Raw genomic sequence first — 16,153 nt, 5'->3', positions numbered from 1 at the left:
AATGAGGCTCTGGTCGCTGCTTTCTCTCATGGTCTCTCGGATGCCTTGAAGGATGAGGTTGCAGCTAAGGACCTACCAGTGGAGCTCGAGTCTCTTATTTCTTTCCTGATTTTGATTGACACCAGACTCAGGGAGAGACCTTCCTTTAAGGAGAGCCTGCGGAGGTCTCCTAACAGATTGGCGCCTACGTTTGCTGTCCCACCCGTGCCTCCCTCTCCTCCCACGCCTCCTGGGGATGACTTGTCTGGGGGTGAACCCATGCAGCGGGGGTTTGCTCGCCTGTCTGAGGGGGAGAGGGTACTCCGGAGACGCGAGGGCCGATGCATGTACTGTGGTCTCGGTGGGCATTTTCGGTTGGCATGTCCGAACCGTCCGGGAGAACGCTCGCACCTGAGGTCCTGTCGGGGGCAGATCTTGGGTGGAGTCTCCTCGTCCCCGGTTTCCCGTGTTGACAAACCACTGATCACGGTTGTCCTCTCCTGGGTCGGGGGCTCGGTGACGACCCAGGCGTTGGTGGACTCTGGTGCTGGTGGTTTGTTCATTGATAGAGTGTTCGTTGCCGCCAATTCCATTCCTCTGCAGCCTCGAGGTTCCCCACTGGCTCTTGAGGCGATAGACGGCAGACCCCTTCTGCCGCCACACGTTACTCATGAGACCCTTCCAGTGGGGATAGCCATTGGTGCCGTTCACAGAGAGTCGGTCTGTCTCCAGGTTATTTCGTCTCCACACTACTCGGTGGTCTTGGGGTACCCCTGGCTCCAGAAGCATAATCCGACTTTCGATTGGAGATCGGTCGAGATCCTCTCGTGGTCACCGCAGTGTGGGGCTAGTTGCATCCATGGGCCTGTCAAGTTGCTGTGTACTTCCTCGGACTCTCTGTTGCCTCCTGAATACGAAGAGTACCGGGATGTATTCGATAAGGTGCGCGCGGTTGCCCTACCTCCGCACCGCCCATACGATTGTGCCATAGAGTTACAATCCGGTGCCGTTCCTCCTCGTGGCAAAGTCTATCCACTGTCGGTAGCGGAGAATGAGGCCATGGAGGAGTACGTGAGGGAGGCGCTTTCACGCGGACACATTCGCAAATCCTCGTCCCCGGCAGGGGCTGGATTTTTCTTTGTGAAAAAGAAGGGCGGCGAGTTGAGGCCTTGCATCGATTACAGGGGTCTCAATCGCATCACGATCAAGAACGCTTACCCGATACCCTTGATTTCCGAGCTGTTCGATCGCCTCAAAGGGGCCACGGTCTTTACCAAACTCGACCTGAGGGCGGCATATAACCTGGTAAGGATCAAGGCGGGCGATGAGTGGAAGACCGCGTTTAACACCAGGACCGGTCATTATGAATCCTTGGTTATGCCCTTTGGGTTGTGCAATGCGCCCGCAGTCTTCCAGGAATTCATCAACGATGTTTTCCGTGACCTGTTGCAGCAGTGTGTGGTGGTCTATTTGGATGACATCTTGGTATATTCTGCATCCATGGAGGCCCACATTCTGGATGTCAGACGAGTGTTGCAACGCTTACGAGAGAACAAGCTGTTCGGTAAGCTTGAGAAATGCGAATTTCACCGATCCCAGGTAACCTTCTTAGGTTACATCATTTCCGCTGAGGGGTTCTCCATGGATCCTGAGAAGGTTTCGGCTGTCTTACAGTGGCCCCAGCCCAGTGGGCTTCGTGCCCTGCAGCGCTTTTTGGGCTTCGCCAATTATTATCGGAAGTTCATCAGGGACTTTTCCATGCTAGCCAAGCCTCTCACGGATCTGACCAGGAAGGGCAGTAATCCTCAGGTCTGGCCGCTCGAGGCCATCCGAGCTTTTGAGGCTCTAAAGTCCGCCTTTGTGTCGGCTCCGATTCTGTCGCATCCCAACCCTGGGTTGCCTTTTGTCCTCGAGGTGGACGCGTCTGAGACGGGAGTAGGCGCCCTCCTGTCTCAGCGTAGAACACCAGAGGGTCCTCTGCTTCCTTGTGGGTTTTACTCCCGGAAACTGTCTTCCGCGGAGTGCAACTATCAGATTGGTGACAGGGAGTTATTGGCCATCGTGCAGGCCCTTAAAGAATGGAGGCACTTGCTCGAGGGCTCGGTGGTTCCGGTTCTCATCCTGACGGACCACAAGAATCTGACCTACCTCTCTGAGGCCAAGAGATTGACACCACGTCAGGCCAGATGGGCTCTGTTCTTGTCACGTTTTAATTACGTGGTCTCCTACCTACCCGGCTCCAAGAACATCAGAGCGGATGCCTTATCACGGCAGTACTCCGAGCTGTCCGGGGAGGAGTCGATTCCGACTACGGTCATACCCCCGAATCAGATCCTGGCCGCTATTCGCACCAGCCTGACTTCTCCTCTGGGTGAGCAGATTTTGGCGGCTCAATCTGGTGCTCCCTCTGGGAGACCCAACGGCAGATGTTTTGTGCCTGAGGAGTTGCGCACTCGGTTGTTGCGAACCTACCATAACTCCAAGGCCGCGGGGCACCCTGGAAAGAATCAGCTGTCCTGGGCGGTTTCACGTCTGTTCTGGTGGCCTTCTCTACGTTCCGACATCGCCGCATATGTAGCGGCATGCTCCGTTTGTGCCCAGAGTAAGTCCCCTCGGCACCTTCCGTTGGGCCTTTTGCAACCCATAGCCACCGGGGAGCGTCCATGGTCACACCTGGGGATGGATTTCATTGTGGACCTCCCTGCATCCCGAGGCCATACGGTCATTCTCATGATTGTGGATCGGTTTTCCAAAATGTGCCACTGTGTTCCTCTCAAGAAGTTACCCTCTGCACAAGAGTTGGCCTCGATTTTTGCCAGGGAGGTCTTCCGGTTGCACGGTTTGCCCAAGGAGATTGTGTCGGATCGGGGGAGTCAGTTTGTGTCCAGGTTCTGGCGCGCCTTTTGCTCCCAGTTGGGGATTCATCTCTCTTTCTCCTCGGCCTACCACCCTCAGTCCAATGGGGCCGCAGAACGATCCAATCAGGCCTTGGAGCAATTCCTTCGTTGCTATGTCTCCGATCACCAAGACAATTGGGTTGACCTCCTGCCTTGGGCTGAGTTTGCCAGGAACACGGCGGTGAACTCTTCCTCTGGGACGTCTCCCTTCATGGCCAATTATGGGTTCCAACCTGCCGTGTTACCGGAGGTATTCTCTCCCCAGGATATTCCGGCTGTGGAGGATCACCTTTCCGTCCTACGTGCTTCTTGGGTACAGATCCAGAGGTCCCTTGAGGTCTCTGCGCAGCGCCAGAAACTCCAGGCTGATCGCAGACGAGCGCCCGCTCCTTCCTACCAGGTCGGAGACCGCGTATGGTTGTCCACCCGCAACCTCAACCTTCGAGTGCCCACTCCCAAGCTGGCGCCTCGCTTTGTTGGTCCCTTCCGAGTGCTTCGCAGGGTAAACCCGGTAGCCTATGCCCTTGCGCTTCCTCCTGGCATGCGGATCTCCAACGTGTTTCATGTCTCCCTGTTGAAGCCACTGGTGTGTAATCGTTTCACTTCCTCGATTCCTCGGCCTCGTCCGGTCCAAGTGGGCAATCGTGAGGAGTATGAGGTGAGCAATATCCTGGACTCACGCCTGGTCCGCGGCCGGGTGCAGTTTTTGGTCCATTGGCGTGGTTATGGTCCAGAGGAGCGTTCCTGGGTTCCCTCTGCAGATGTCCATGCTCCTGTCTTGCTCCGAGCCTTCCACGCACGCTTCCCTCAGAAACCGTTCCTTACTCCGCGGAGGAGGGGCCCTTGAGGGGGAGGTACTGTCATGGTCTTACCTCCTTGCTGTTCCCTTCGTTTGACATGTGCTGGCGGCCATCTTGGTTTCTGGGTTTTCTTGTAGCCTCCCACCCTGCGGCTCCTCCTTCCCACTGGGAGGAGCTGGATGCCCAGCTCATATATATAGGAGGTCTGTGGCTTCAGTTCCTTGCTTGGTCCTCCTGTGTTCACATGCTTCCAAGACTGCTGCTGCTTCTGGTTCCTGGCCTCGTCTGACTACCCCGTTGGTTCCTGATTCCGGCTTCGTCTGACTACCCCGTTGGTTCCTGATTCCGGCTTCGTCTGACTACCCCGTTGGTTCCTGTTCCTGGCTTCGTCTGACTACCCTTCTGGTTCCTGACCTCTGTCTCCGCAAGACCCTGCTTCGGTTTAGCCATCCGTTCGGACTTTGCTTACGGCTTGCTCTTCAATAAAACCTTCTTATTTTCCACTTATCTCTTGTTGTACGTCTGGTTCATGGTTCCATGACAGTATGTGACGTTAAGTTTATGATTTGAACACCTCCCTTGTCGGTCCTGTTCCTGTCTCGTAGGTGATATGGGACCTGGCTTTTTTCTAAAAAAGAAGAGGGTGGTTGTGATGAGGGGAGACTGTTGGACGAGGTAGCAGCAGAGTAGGATGATGGACCAGTGGAGTAACTTACCCCCCCTGGGCGACCCCTCCCGCCACCTCCGCCCCTGCCATCGTCGTCTGCCCCGTTTCCCAGTTTGTGAGGTACCTCTACCCCTGTACGTGCCGATTGATGGTTCAGTGTCAGAGGAATCCACCTCTGATGTGGGCACCTCAGACCCTATAGGTATAGTATTCGTAGATTGTTGAGTGTAAGCCCGGTTCTCCCTGAACTCGGACAGATCAGAGTGAACTGTCTATGCTTTCTCTCTTTTATCACACTCTGAAATCTCTCGACAGACGCTTGAAGGGAGGTCTCCCGTCTGGCAAAGTCGGGATCGTCCCTGAATGTGAGAGCAAGCTCGAGCTGCTCTTGGAGACTGACGGCTGTTTTATCAAACATCAGTCTCTCCTCCTGCAGGAGGATTTGCATCAACCTTAGTGAGCTGCAGGTCAATTGCTCCTCCCACCTACTTGTCAAAGACAGTGACGCTATACAAGAGAGCGTATCTCCCACCAGTATTTTATGTTCTCCTTATACCTATTATATAGGTCCCAAAAGACCTGTTTACAGGTGGCCGATGTACTTAATCCAGGAATCTCTCTATCGGAAAAGATGTCCTTCGCTTCTTTGATTAATGCCTCTGTAAATAAAGTGCCAGACAAAAAATTGGCCATAATGTAGTACAGAGCATAAATGTCCAGCTAAATCAATACATGTTTTATAGAAGGATCATAGAATCTAGAAGTGTCCAGCAATGTTGACCCTTTAAAACGTAACTTTTACTTACTAATACTATATAAAATAATACCACTGTGGTGGTTCACCAGTGAAAATTGTGAAACAAACAGACAATGAAAAAAGATAAAATATGTTCCTACAGGGTAGCCAACCGTTCATGCGGTTTTAGAGGTGAGTGAACACAGGGCAGCAGAGTTTTTCCTCAGCCCAGGGACATCCCCTGGTGGTGGAGACTCCCTGTCCTCGTACCTGGACTGACTGCCCTCCGTTTACCCTCCTCTTGTAAAGGACAATGCCATGTGTCCCAGGTAAATCAATACCCACACGGACAACAGCCCATAGAACTGGATGGACAAGAGGATGTGTGTGTGTGTATATATATATATATATATATATATATATATATATATATATATATATATATCACCTACAACCTTAATTTGAAAGGAACCAAATACAGGGGCATCAATAACGGTGCGTTCCCAGGTTGGTTCTCATAAGACCCCTACGTGTTTCCCCTATCGCTAGGTTCATCAGGGGGTATTAACAGTCATGGGTAAACCGTCATAATCACATGGATAAATATAGATAAGTCATAGATACTCATGGTGCAGTAGAGGACACAGGACCAAAGACGCAAACCGAAACATGTGTTCACTCACCTCTAAAACCGCATCAACGGTTGGCTACCCTGTAGGAACATATTTTATCTTTTTTCATTGTCTGTTTGTTTCACAATTTTCACTGGTGAACCACCACACATTTATTACAGTCTTAAAGGGCCGATCATAAATATGACTTGGCTAAAACTGACTTTAGCCATATGTTAAAGTGGAGTGAGCTGTCAGAGTAATGATAAATCTGGCCCATTGTGTCTGATTTAACAGTGACTTTCCCCTTGACAATCTCCCTTTAACCGCTTCAGAATCTCAGAGGTTTAAAAATGGTGCCCACTCATGAACGGAGTGGGCACTATAACCACCAGGTTTCAGCTGTTTTAAACAGCAGACACCCAGAGCTAATATCTGCGATAAAAATAAATATTGGCATGGCCGCCTTCCAAAATGACCGTACTATCAAGGCCAATTCGCCATTTTTTTGTCACGTGTGTTCAAAAAGTCATACACGCTTTAGAATGGTATTAAAAACAGGTGACTTTGCAAAAAAATTAGCCCTCACACAGCTCTGTAGACATAAATATAAAAAGTTATGTGGGTCAGAACAATGCAAAGAAAGAGAAAAAAACAACAAAGTTTTTATTTGTATTTTTTTCCCACTACACTGTATGCAATATTTAATAATGCCATTAGAAAGTAGAACTTGTTCTGCAAAAAACAAGCTTTCATATGGCTATGACCGAAAAATTTAAGGGTCTGGTTCTGGGAGGGCCGGGAGTAAAAAAAACAAACACAATAAAAAATAAAAAATTGCCAGATCATGGAAGGGTTAATGAATCCGCTTTTCTTTTTCCAGATTTCGCTATTATCAAAACGTCTGCACTTCCAGTTACTCATTTGTGTGGTGGGACTGGGATAGATGGGAGAGGGAGATAGACTGGATGGCACTTAATGGAATCAACATGCCCCTTGCATTCACAGGCCAAGAGGCTATATGGCAACAGGTAAAATCACCTGTCTTTATTTTACATTATTATTGATTTCAATATTTCTTGCTGACATTTGGTATTGAATAAACTGCGCCACCATAATGGCATTATACTGTTGTTTTGTTTTTTAACTTGCAATATACTATAGAGTTGATATTTAGACACACAGACATAGTTCCACTTTCTACCACAAGGTGGCAATATAGGATTATGGCAGAATTAGGCTATATATAAAATGCCATGATTCCCTGACTGTGAAGTCTGACGGTCATTATTCTTGATTAAAGAAAATGTGTCTTCAAAAAATGACCTATTGTTAAAATCACATTTTTATGTTTAACATATTTTTCAACAATTTTTGGTGATGTTATTTCTAATTTTCCATGTTTAACATCTATATTTAAACAACAACCATAAAATCATTTTTGACTGGCCACTAAGCCTAGTAATAGGCACCACTTCTTGGTCCGTACAGATCACTTTACTGCAGTTACCTGCTTATCTATACACAGAGGTGTTATCATTACAGGCAGTATTAAGTTGGATTTACACGGGCAGATTCTCTGACAGATTATCGGGAATGAACATTCCCAACAATTTGCTTGTACAAAGGTGCTGCCAATCACCCAATGACTCGTTTTTTGCTGGCAGCAGATTGTGCTGTGTAAACGATAACTGAGTGCACACAAATGGTCGTATTACTTGATGAAGGAGGGCTTCTCTCGTTCATCGGGTAATCATCAGTCATTTACACTGCCAGATAATTGTTAATGAGCAGTCTTATGATGCACATTTAGTGATTATTTTAGGGATTCTTGGCCTGTGTAAAGGGCCCTTGAGAATTACAGATAAGACCGGATCCACCATTCACAAGGTGATTGTCAAAGCTTATCTATTCTTCCCTTGTACAATGCCCTTTGCACAGGGCACAGAGCATGCCTAGAAAACTCTCCCATAGAAGTCAATGAGGTCCCCTTCGACCCATTGTGTCTATGACTCATGTACTGTAGCTGGACGTAAATTTTCAGAATGCTTTCTAAATGCTGTTAAAGGAGTAGTCCGGGTTCAGGGTTGAACCCGGATATAAGCTTCCCTTCACTCATTTACCATTCAGGAGTGGAGCATCGGTGCTTTACCTTTCTCTTATCATGAATGAGCGCTTTTATGAACACTTGTTCCCAATAATTGACCTTAATATCTCAGTGTATTAGGGGCTTAAAGAGATTTCCCAGTAAAAATTTATTTCTAACCCGTTCCTGCAGCATGGCCCCTGAAACCGAAGAGTTAAACTTACCTGCTCCCTGCCGCTACGGGCCTCCACGCTGCTGCCATCTTCCGGGCCCCACGCTGTTTACACCTGGCAGTGCATGGGCATAGTCATACTGCTCCAGCCAATGACTGGCTTCAGCGGTGATGTGGCCACAAGCATCATGTCGCTGCTGAAGCTAGTCATTGGCTGGAGCAGTGTATATGACCATGTACGTGTACAGCCAGGTGTAACCAGCGCAGGGACTGGAAGATGGAAGCAGCAGGGGGAGTGCAGAGGAGCGGCGGGGAGCAGGTAAGTATCTTCTGTTTCAGGGGCCATGCTGCAGGAACTTGTTAAAAAAATATTTTTTACTGGAAAAACCTGGAAAAGTGGCAACATTTCCTTCCATTCTGCCTCCTATTTATAAATGAACGATTTCCTTCACTGAAGAGGATGACGCTCACTGGTTATTACCGCCTCATGCTCCCCAGTAACAGGCGCCATGTAATAACCAGTAAGCACTTATTTTTTAACACTTTAATAACCAGGCTTGAACACGCACTTGTTTTTTTTTACTTAGTGCACCTGGTGTTTCAAACATCTGGAACTTTTTTATGTTTTAAGTGTTGGGACTATCAAAATAATTTTTTAAACGATTTTTTACTTGACACATAAGGCCTTATAATTTTTTTTTTATTTGGGGGGAAAACTGTACAAAACATTTCTTAAGTGTTCAAACTATCGCTTCTTATTCTTTAAATATGCAAACTGACACCAAAATAAATTATAATAGCGGTAATTAGTTCCCTATTTTGTGTCAGTCATTTTGTTATAATTATATGTATGGTTTTACATGGGGCGATAATGGTGATGGTTTTGGCTGGTGTGGGTGCTTTTTCTTTTATGTTTTTTATTATTTTTATTTTTTAACTTAATATTTCTGCTACAAAATATATCCCCCCAAGAGGTAGTAAAAAGACTTGGCGGACACTGACACCATTTTATTTTATTCACTTTTTTCCTTTTTATTTTTATTTTATTGTATTTTTTTTCTAATTTGTTTATTTTTTTTTATAGATTTTTGCCACATATTCCCCAAAGAGGTCATAAAAAGACTGTTGAGGGACAATAAACACTCTTATATTTTGCAATTTCTCCTTTTAAATTTTTATTTCATTTTTTTTTTTTATTGACACATCATATTTTATTTATTTTTTTATTTAATTTGTGTATTAATTTTTATTTTATTTTTTTCCACATAATTTGTCCTCAAGAGGTCACTGAAAGACCTTTTTAGGAGACAATAGGAGATTTGTTTGCACTATTTCCACTGTAACTGGGGCATCCGAAGGAGCCCCAATTACAGGGGAAACCAGCCTTCTGTGTGGGCTGAGCAGGGTCTCCTGACCCTGCAGCTCTGCGCCCATCTGCCCCCAAGGCAGTTCAACCCTGCATAGTGCGCCGCTCACCTATCTGAGAAGGCAGAAGCAGTGTATCAGCGCTTCAGTCACTGACAGCCGAGGACAGACCTACTCCTGCTACGGTGGGGGAGCAGGAGCTGTAATGCTCTGTTGTGCGGCGCTGATGGCAGATACACAGCTGATCACACAATCATCTGTGTTTCTGTCTAGGAGGACAGGGGCTGCAAACTTTGGCCTTGGGGGCCGTATGTGGGCTGCGGGTTGTGCACCCCTGCTTTACCACTTCAGTGCTGCTATGAGACTGTTCTCAATTTCATGTAAAACCATAGGACACTGTAGCAGAGCAGATGGGCCCCAGGTTTTTGGATACACATGGTATGAACCAAACTGTTCTCATAGCATAGATCTGTATTAAAGGTTTATCCTACACCTAACTCAAAATTAAGAGCCAGAATGTGTTTACTTGCGTCTTCCATCTGTCAACACATACATTGTTGCAACCATTTACTAGCCTCAGCAGTGACATGTTGCCAAGCGGTAGATGACTGCTGAGGTCGGTCAATTGCTGCAGTGTTACACATGGCGACAAACGGGACGTCACACTTCTGTTCCACAGGGGACCAGAAGCGCTGTTAATGGAACTGTTGGAGCTGGAATGGAGCTTTTGGAAGAAGTAATTGTCGTGTTGTGTATTTTTTTTTATTTTTGTAAACCCATTCCGGGCCTTAGTAAATTTTAAGTTAATGTTCAGAAAACCCTTTTAATTAAGTTTGAGAAGTATTAATCATGTTATTCATCCTTTATGATTCCTTATTTGTTCCTATTTTGTTGGCTATATACTGATGCATTTTGCAATTGTTTTCACAATTTTAGGTATTCTTGACTTTGGGATTAATTCAGTCAGAGATAGATGACTTTTTCACTGGTCCTGCTTTTCTAGCCTGGGGTCGGATGGGAAATATTCATACTTGGGGTGGGCCTTTGTCCTCCAACTGGATGCAGAAACAGCTTTCCCTGCAGGTAACGTAAACATATAATTCATGTGCTATGATTTACAGTGCCTTTAGACAGAAAATTTCTGCGACTTAAAAATCAATTCCATTTATCTGAAATTCATGTGCTTGCTGCCAAAACAACCCCATTCAGATAAATGAAACTGATTTTCCGTTGCATAATATTTCTGCAACAAAATCTGTCGTGTGAAAGCACACTACAGCGTTTTGCTACAATTGCCTAATAATTCATTATTTAAAGAGCTTGTGCAGGGGTATAATATAGAGCACTTGATAAATTCATATTTTATTTGGTGCAATTAAATGTAAAACCGGTTTATATGTGACACTACTTTGTGTCAATCTCAGTAAGCTTGGTGTCTTGTAGCTCTTAGCTCACTATGGTGCAGTGGCTGTTCCAGAATCTTATTCAGAGTTCTGTAGAAATGTAGGTCTTTGTATTCTGCTAGGAGTGAATTTGTAAAGCCCATGCTCAGTATGAACTCACAAGAAATAAGCATAAAACACCATGTTAGGTTAGGAGGTTAAAAAGTGGGGGGAATGCAAATCTAGGAATACTGGCACAAATCACATAGCACAACTCAAGTATAGTCTTGTATAAGTTTAGTCTTGTATGAAGTTCCCACCAAGGTACTTTGGGAAAATCTTGGGGCTTTGGTTGTTCTATAAAGATGATGCTGCTCCAGGGCAGTGAGCTGGTGGGCTTTCAGGACTGTTTGTGTCTCCTGCTTGTGTCCCTTAGTGTAGGACTCTCTGCACTCTACAGTGGACACACATTCTCACTTGGCCAAGGCTCTATACTCTCTGCTTTCTGCATGAGCTCTTCCCCCTGATCCTTGCTCATCCAATAATTTTTTTTCCTCTGTGACTCCTCCTCTCAGTTACAGAAACGTACAGAAACTTGATGTGCTAGTAACTGTAGTCCAGATAACTTCAGAAAAAAAATCCCTACTTGGAGTAGTCCCTACTTGGCATCAGCTGCAGCATGCACTGCACACAAGGGCTACATTAAGGTTGGTGGAGGTCCCTGAGTAATAGTAAATCATGCTGATTAATAGATGCCCTCACAAACATGGAAGAGGGAATTTAAGCAGCAAGAAAAACTAGGTTTTCTATGTGTGTAAGGTTTTATAAAAAACCTGGTTATAAGGGCTGGCTGCTTTGAGCAGGGAGAGTTGGATGGGTCCTTGCTCCAATTGGCCACTCCAGGTATTCATGGTGAATGTGGTTAATCACTTGAGCACCTGGGTGGACTAAAAAAGGCCAGACCGCTCACTACTGATGGCTCTGTTCCCGGAAAAAGCTCTGATGCGAGTACAAAGCAACCGTGTGTTTTTGGTTTATGGTGCTGGGCATGAAGCTCAGTTTCCTGTAGTTAGGAACTGCTGTATGTATAGACGTAGCGGCCAGACGGCCAGGTATTTTTTTTATGTTGTACTGTTTTGTTTAATATATTTGCCAGCAAAAGACAAATAAAACTGGCTTTGGTCAGTTGACCATACTTGCTTGGACTGGACTGTGTTTTGTGTGCCCGTCTATCCCAGGAGACGGTGATCACGTGAGCTAATCCCGTTACAACCTGCAAAACCACATGGCATCCCTAGGCTAGGTCTACACGACAACACAGATAGGGCAGAACTACACTGCCACATTTGTTGCACCAATGTCACGCGACTATTTTTATAATAGTAGTCTATGGTGTCGCACTGCAACATGCGACATGCTGCGACTGCGACGCGACCGTTGCAGAAAAATCCATCTCAAATGGCTTTTTTGAGACTGTCGCAGCATGTTGCAGTGCGACACTATAGACTACCATTATAAAAATTGTCGCGCGACATTGGTGCTACAAAATGTCGCATGACAAATGTCGTCGTGAAGACCTAGCCTTAGGCTTTACTGTGCTGAAAATAATCAGTAATAAATTAGACAGGAGTCGTAACAGTAGAGAAACAGGAGAATTTCCTCACTCTGAATGGGCAGGGAAGGGGTACGTTGTAGAGGCCTTTCTTCTTATTTAGTGAAGAAGTGCCCTCCCTTTAATCCTTCCCTGCACAATAGTCCTCCTTCTTCAAAGGTTGCATTTTTATTTTTTTTAGACTGTAAGGATTAGTATTGTAGAGAACTTGGTAAAAACTGTTGGATTAGATCATTTTAACTACTGGGGGTGCAATGTGCCTTAACCATGATGGTCACTACAACTTTTTGCTGCAACCTCCAATGATAAATATTTCCAAGGAGCCTCTGATGGCAGAGCAAAACATCTGAAGATTCATTCGCTAGATGGGACAGTCACTTTAGATATGTTGTAGATGGCAATATTCAGCTCTGATACCTATTGATGTTGCTATGACCTTCAGGCAGTATTTCTCTCCAGTAGCAATATGGGGAAAGCAGTAGTCAAAGACCATTTAGACATCTGTATTAAACATCTGTAAAGTCTAAGAAAATGAACACAGCTGGTGACATCACCGACATATGCCCGACCATTCCATTCTGAAGCAGTATCCAGTAGAAGAGCCACTTGGCATTCCTTTAACTCACCCAGTGGAGAGCCATACGACTATTTTGTCAGAGGACTGGATGGTTAAGTTACTTGAAGTATAGCCAAACCTGATTATACATTTATTCATTTCATGTTTAATCTCAGAACAAGATTGTAGAGAGGATGAGGTCTCTTGGAATGATCACAGTGCTGCCTGCATTTGCTGGACATATACCACAAGGTCTGCTAAGGTAATTCAATTACTTACTGTTATGTTGTGTGCATAATACAATGCTCAGAAATAAAAGGACCACATGACATGACCAAGAATATTAAAAGCAATCAAATTACTAATAGCCTGTATATCTTTGTCAAATGTTGCTCTATACAGTTGTAAGAATAAAAAGATTTTGCTAGGTCAATACCCTTTAGGGCTGGAAGACCATTGGTTTGTATAATCTAATTAAGGGTGGATTCAGACAGATGATCGGGAAAGAACATTTCTAAGAATGCTCATTCTAAACAAACTGCCCGTCTAAATGGGCAGCCGATCACCCACTCATTCATCAGGTGAAATAATCGTAATTGCAGGCACATTATTGTTTCTGGGCAGCAGATCGTGTTGTCTTAATGAGCAGCCGACTGTCGGGAAGGAACGCTTCCCTCTCGACAATCTGGTGCTTCTCTGCCCATGTAAATCCACTTTAATCACAGGCCGAAGCAACCAACCCACACCATATTGTCTCTTGGTCAGTCCTCTTGTTTATGGTTTATCTGATCTTAGATAAGCTGTTAGGCTTTATGACTGCAAAGACACATGGTACTGCTGTAGGAACCTTATCTCCCTATAAACACCTCTGACTTGCTTCTTGTATATGCATTATTTACCAGACGGAATCACTCAACCCAACCATCTAAAGTGTCACCACTGCTTTCCTCTGACTTTATAGGGACATCCTATTAGAGCCTTTAAATTTGACTTGCCCCATAAAAAGGCTCTCAACCAAGGGTGCTCTGTGCACAGAGGTACCCCATGGTTTCCCGCATCTCTTTTCAATACCCCATTCTTATACATACATTCTTTGCCACCTTTATTCCTGGCTGTTGCAGCACCTTCTACACGCTGAGGAGGTCTGCCTGTTGTTGAACTTGTCCAGAGATCTCATGGCTATGTGATCATGTTATGTCCTGAATTGCTTTTCTTCACAGGGTATTTCCTAATATTAATGTGACTAGACTTGGTGGATGGAGCAACTTCAATTGTACATACTCGTGCAGTTATCTACTGGACCCAGAGGATCCACTTTTCCAGAAGATTGGAGGACTCTTTATGACTGAAATGATTCGCGAATTTGGAACTGACCATATTTACAATGCAGACACATTCAACGAAATGACCCCAAGTTCTTCTGATCCAGCCTATCTATCTGCAATCAGTGGTGTCATCTTTAAGTCCATGGTTAATGGTACAAGTATAAACTTTTATTAGTTATGATTACCTTCTGTAGTGCTCAAGAAGTAAGGACATTAAAAGGAGTCTGCCACCACCTTTTTCTTGTTTTAAATTGTTCATGACACCTTGTAGGTCACATACATTGTAACCCAGACATACCTGTGTGCTTTTCTCGATCTTTATTGCCCCCGAAAAATATGTTTATAGTGATATGCAAATTTGCATGAGCCCAAGAGGCAGTACCCATCTGCAAAGGAGCCCTGCCTCTTTTTGAATTGAGCCACACTCCTCCCTTCTCCTTCTCTCTGCTCCCAACATCATAAAGACAGTGCTTGAATTTAGAGGGAGGTGTCAGAAAGAGAAGACGGAAGGAGCAGGGCTCAATTCAAATAGTTGTGGCTAGGCACCATTGTAGTTGGTACTGCCACTTGGTTCATTATGCTAATTTGCATATCAATATAAAGATCTTTTTGGGGGCAATAAAGCTCGAGAAATATACTCAAAGATATGTCTGGGATAAGGTGCATCTGACGTACAGGACACTAGGAACTGTTTAAAATGAAAAGAAGTGGTGAAAGACTCCTTTTAATTCTGTCACCAACTGGAAATCTAATATTCCATCTACTAGGAACAATTTAGTCATAAATTTACTACTCCGTCACATTCAAGTCAGTGGGGCAGAGTTGCATTACTATTTGCAGCCCAGAGACCAATGTGACGCTGTTTATGGAAGAAAATAACAGGCCCCTTTTTTTCTTTTAATTTATTACCGTCGCAAGTTTATGAAGTAATAGTGGTACTGAATCAATCATGTGAAACCCTAAACAGAGTTGTACCTCTAGGATCTAAAGATTTAGCAGTCACATCCAAAACCAGGTGCCCGTAGGGATGCAAAGTCTTGAGCAAGCGCCCTGCAGGGCCATGTGACACAGGCTACCAGGTGCCCTAGAATATTACCAGCATTGCGCAATGGCACATTCCACACTATTTTAGTGATTTTTCTTTATATGTATGGAATGCCTTATCCCTACTCCCACTGCATAAGTGATCTGACTATGGAGGTATGTGGGAGGTTGAATAGTCCAGCAAAATAAGCAAACCCTTAAAATCATTAACTTTATTTGATCTGTTTTAAAAAAAAAAACGTGAATAAAGTCCTGGTTATCAATAAATCTAATGGCCAATAATGTGATACAACTAAAGACCAGACATACATAAATATCAGGGGATCTACCAGGAACCGGCAGGGGGAGGGGACCTGACTGGCTCTTCACTTACCCTGTCTAGACCCTCAGCCCAGGGACGACCCTATGAGGTAGGGACTCCCTGTCCTCGTACCTAGGCTGAGTAGACCCTGGTTGTCCCTATTATAAACCTATAACAAATCCCATACCCAGTGATAACCTTAATGTTTACTAGTGTCCCCACCAGATGTTAATCTGTAATGGGGGCTATCTAGTACATATAAGTGACACCTTGATGTGTTTTTCCCTATAGTACGGGTTCCTAAGGAGGTAATTCTTATGGGTCACTATTGTATAAATGTCAATTCAGATAGGAAATTGATATTAGATGCAGCAGTGGCAACCATGCGTGTTAAGCACGTCTTCCTGAAGATACGCCAAAAATACACTTCCATGCATTATCGGATGAAAAACGCTGCGATAACCTGTGAACAAAAACCAAAAAATGACCTAAGAGTTTGCATGCAGCAAGATGGTAATAACACCTGCCTATAGGCCACACAACATCACATACCCGTCAGGTAACTGTTCCCCAGTATTGCAATCACTACCCACAATATGGTTTCCTGTTGAATTGTGGTG

At 45.0% G+C, this 16,153-nt stretch overlaps 1 protein-coding gene across 1 annotated transcript in view; it reads left to right on the top strand.

Annotated features, from left to right (window-relative positions):
- Positions 1-16,153, top strand: part of NAGLU (N-acetyl-alpha-glucosaminidase) — a 53,767-nt gene that overhangs the window by 24,653 nt on the left and 12,961 nt on the right. The window contains exons 2-5 of the mRNA XM_044297308.1: positions 6,574-6,721; positions 10,250-10,396; positions 13,040-13,125; positions 14,084-14,340. Of these exons, the coding sequence (XP_044153243.1) occupies positions 6,574-6,721; positions 10,250-10,396; positions 13,040-13,125; positions 14,084-14,340 (638 nt within the window). The remainder of the gene's footprint in view (positions 1-6,573; positions 6,722-10,249; positions 10,397-13,039; positions 13,126-14,083; positions 14,341-16,153) is intronic.

The sequence above is a fragment of the Bufo gargarizans genome, chromosome 6 (genome assembly GCF_014858855.1).
Source record: "Bufo gargarizans isolate SCDJY-AF-19 chromosome 6, ASM1485885v1, whole genome shotgun sequence".
Taxonomy (NCBI): Eukaryota; Metazoa; Chordata; class Amphibia; order Anura; family Bufonidae; genus Bufo; species Bufo gargarizans.
This window is presented reverse-complemented; position numbering and strand designations above follow the sequence as displayed.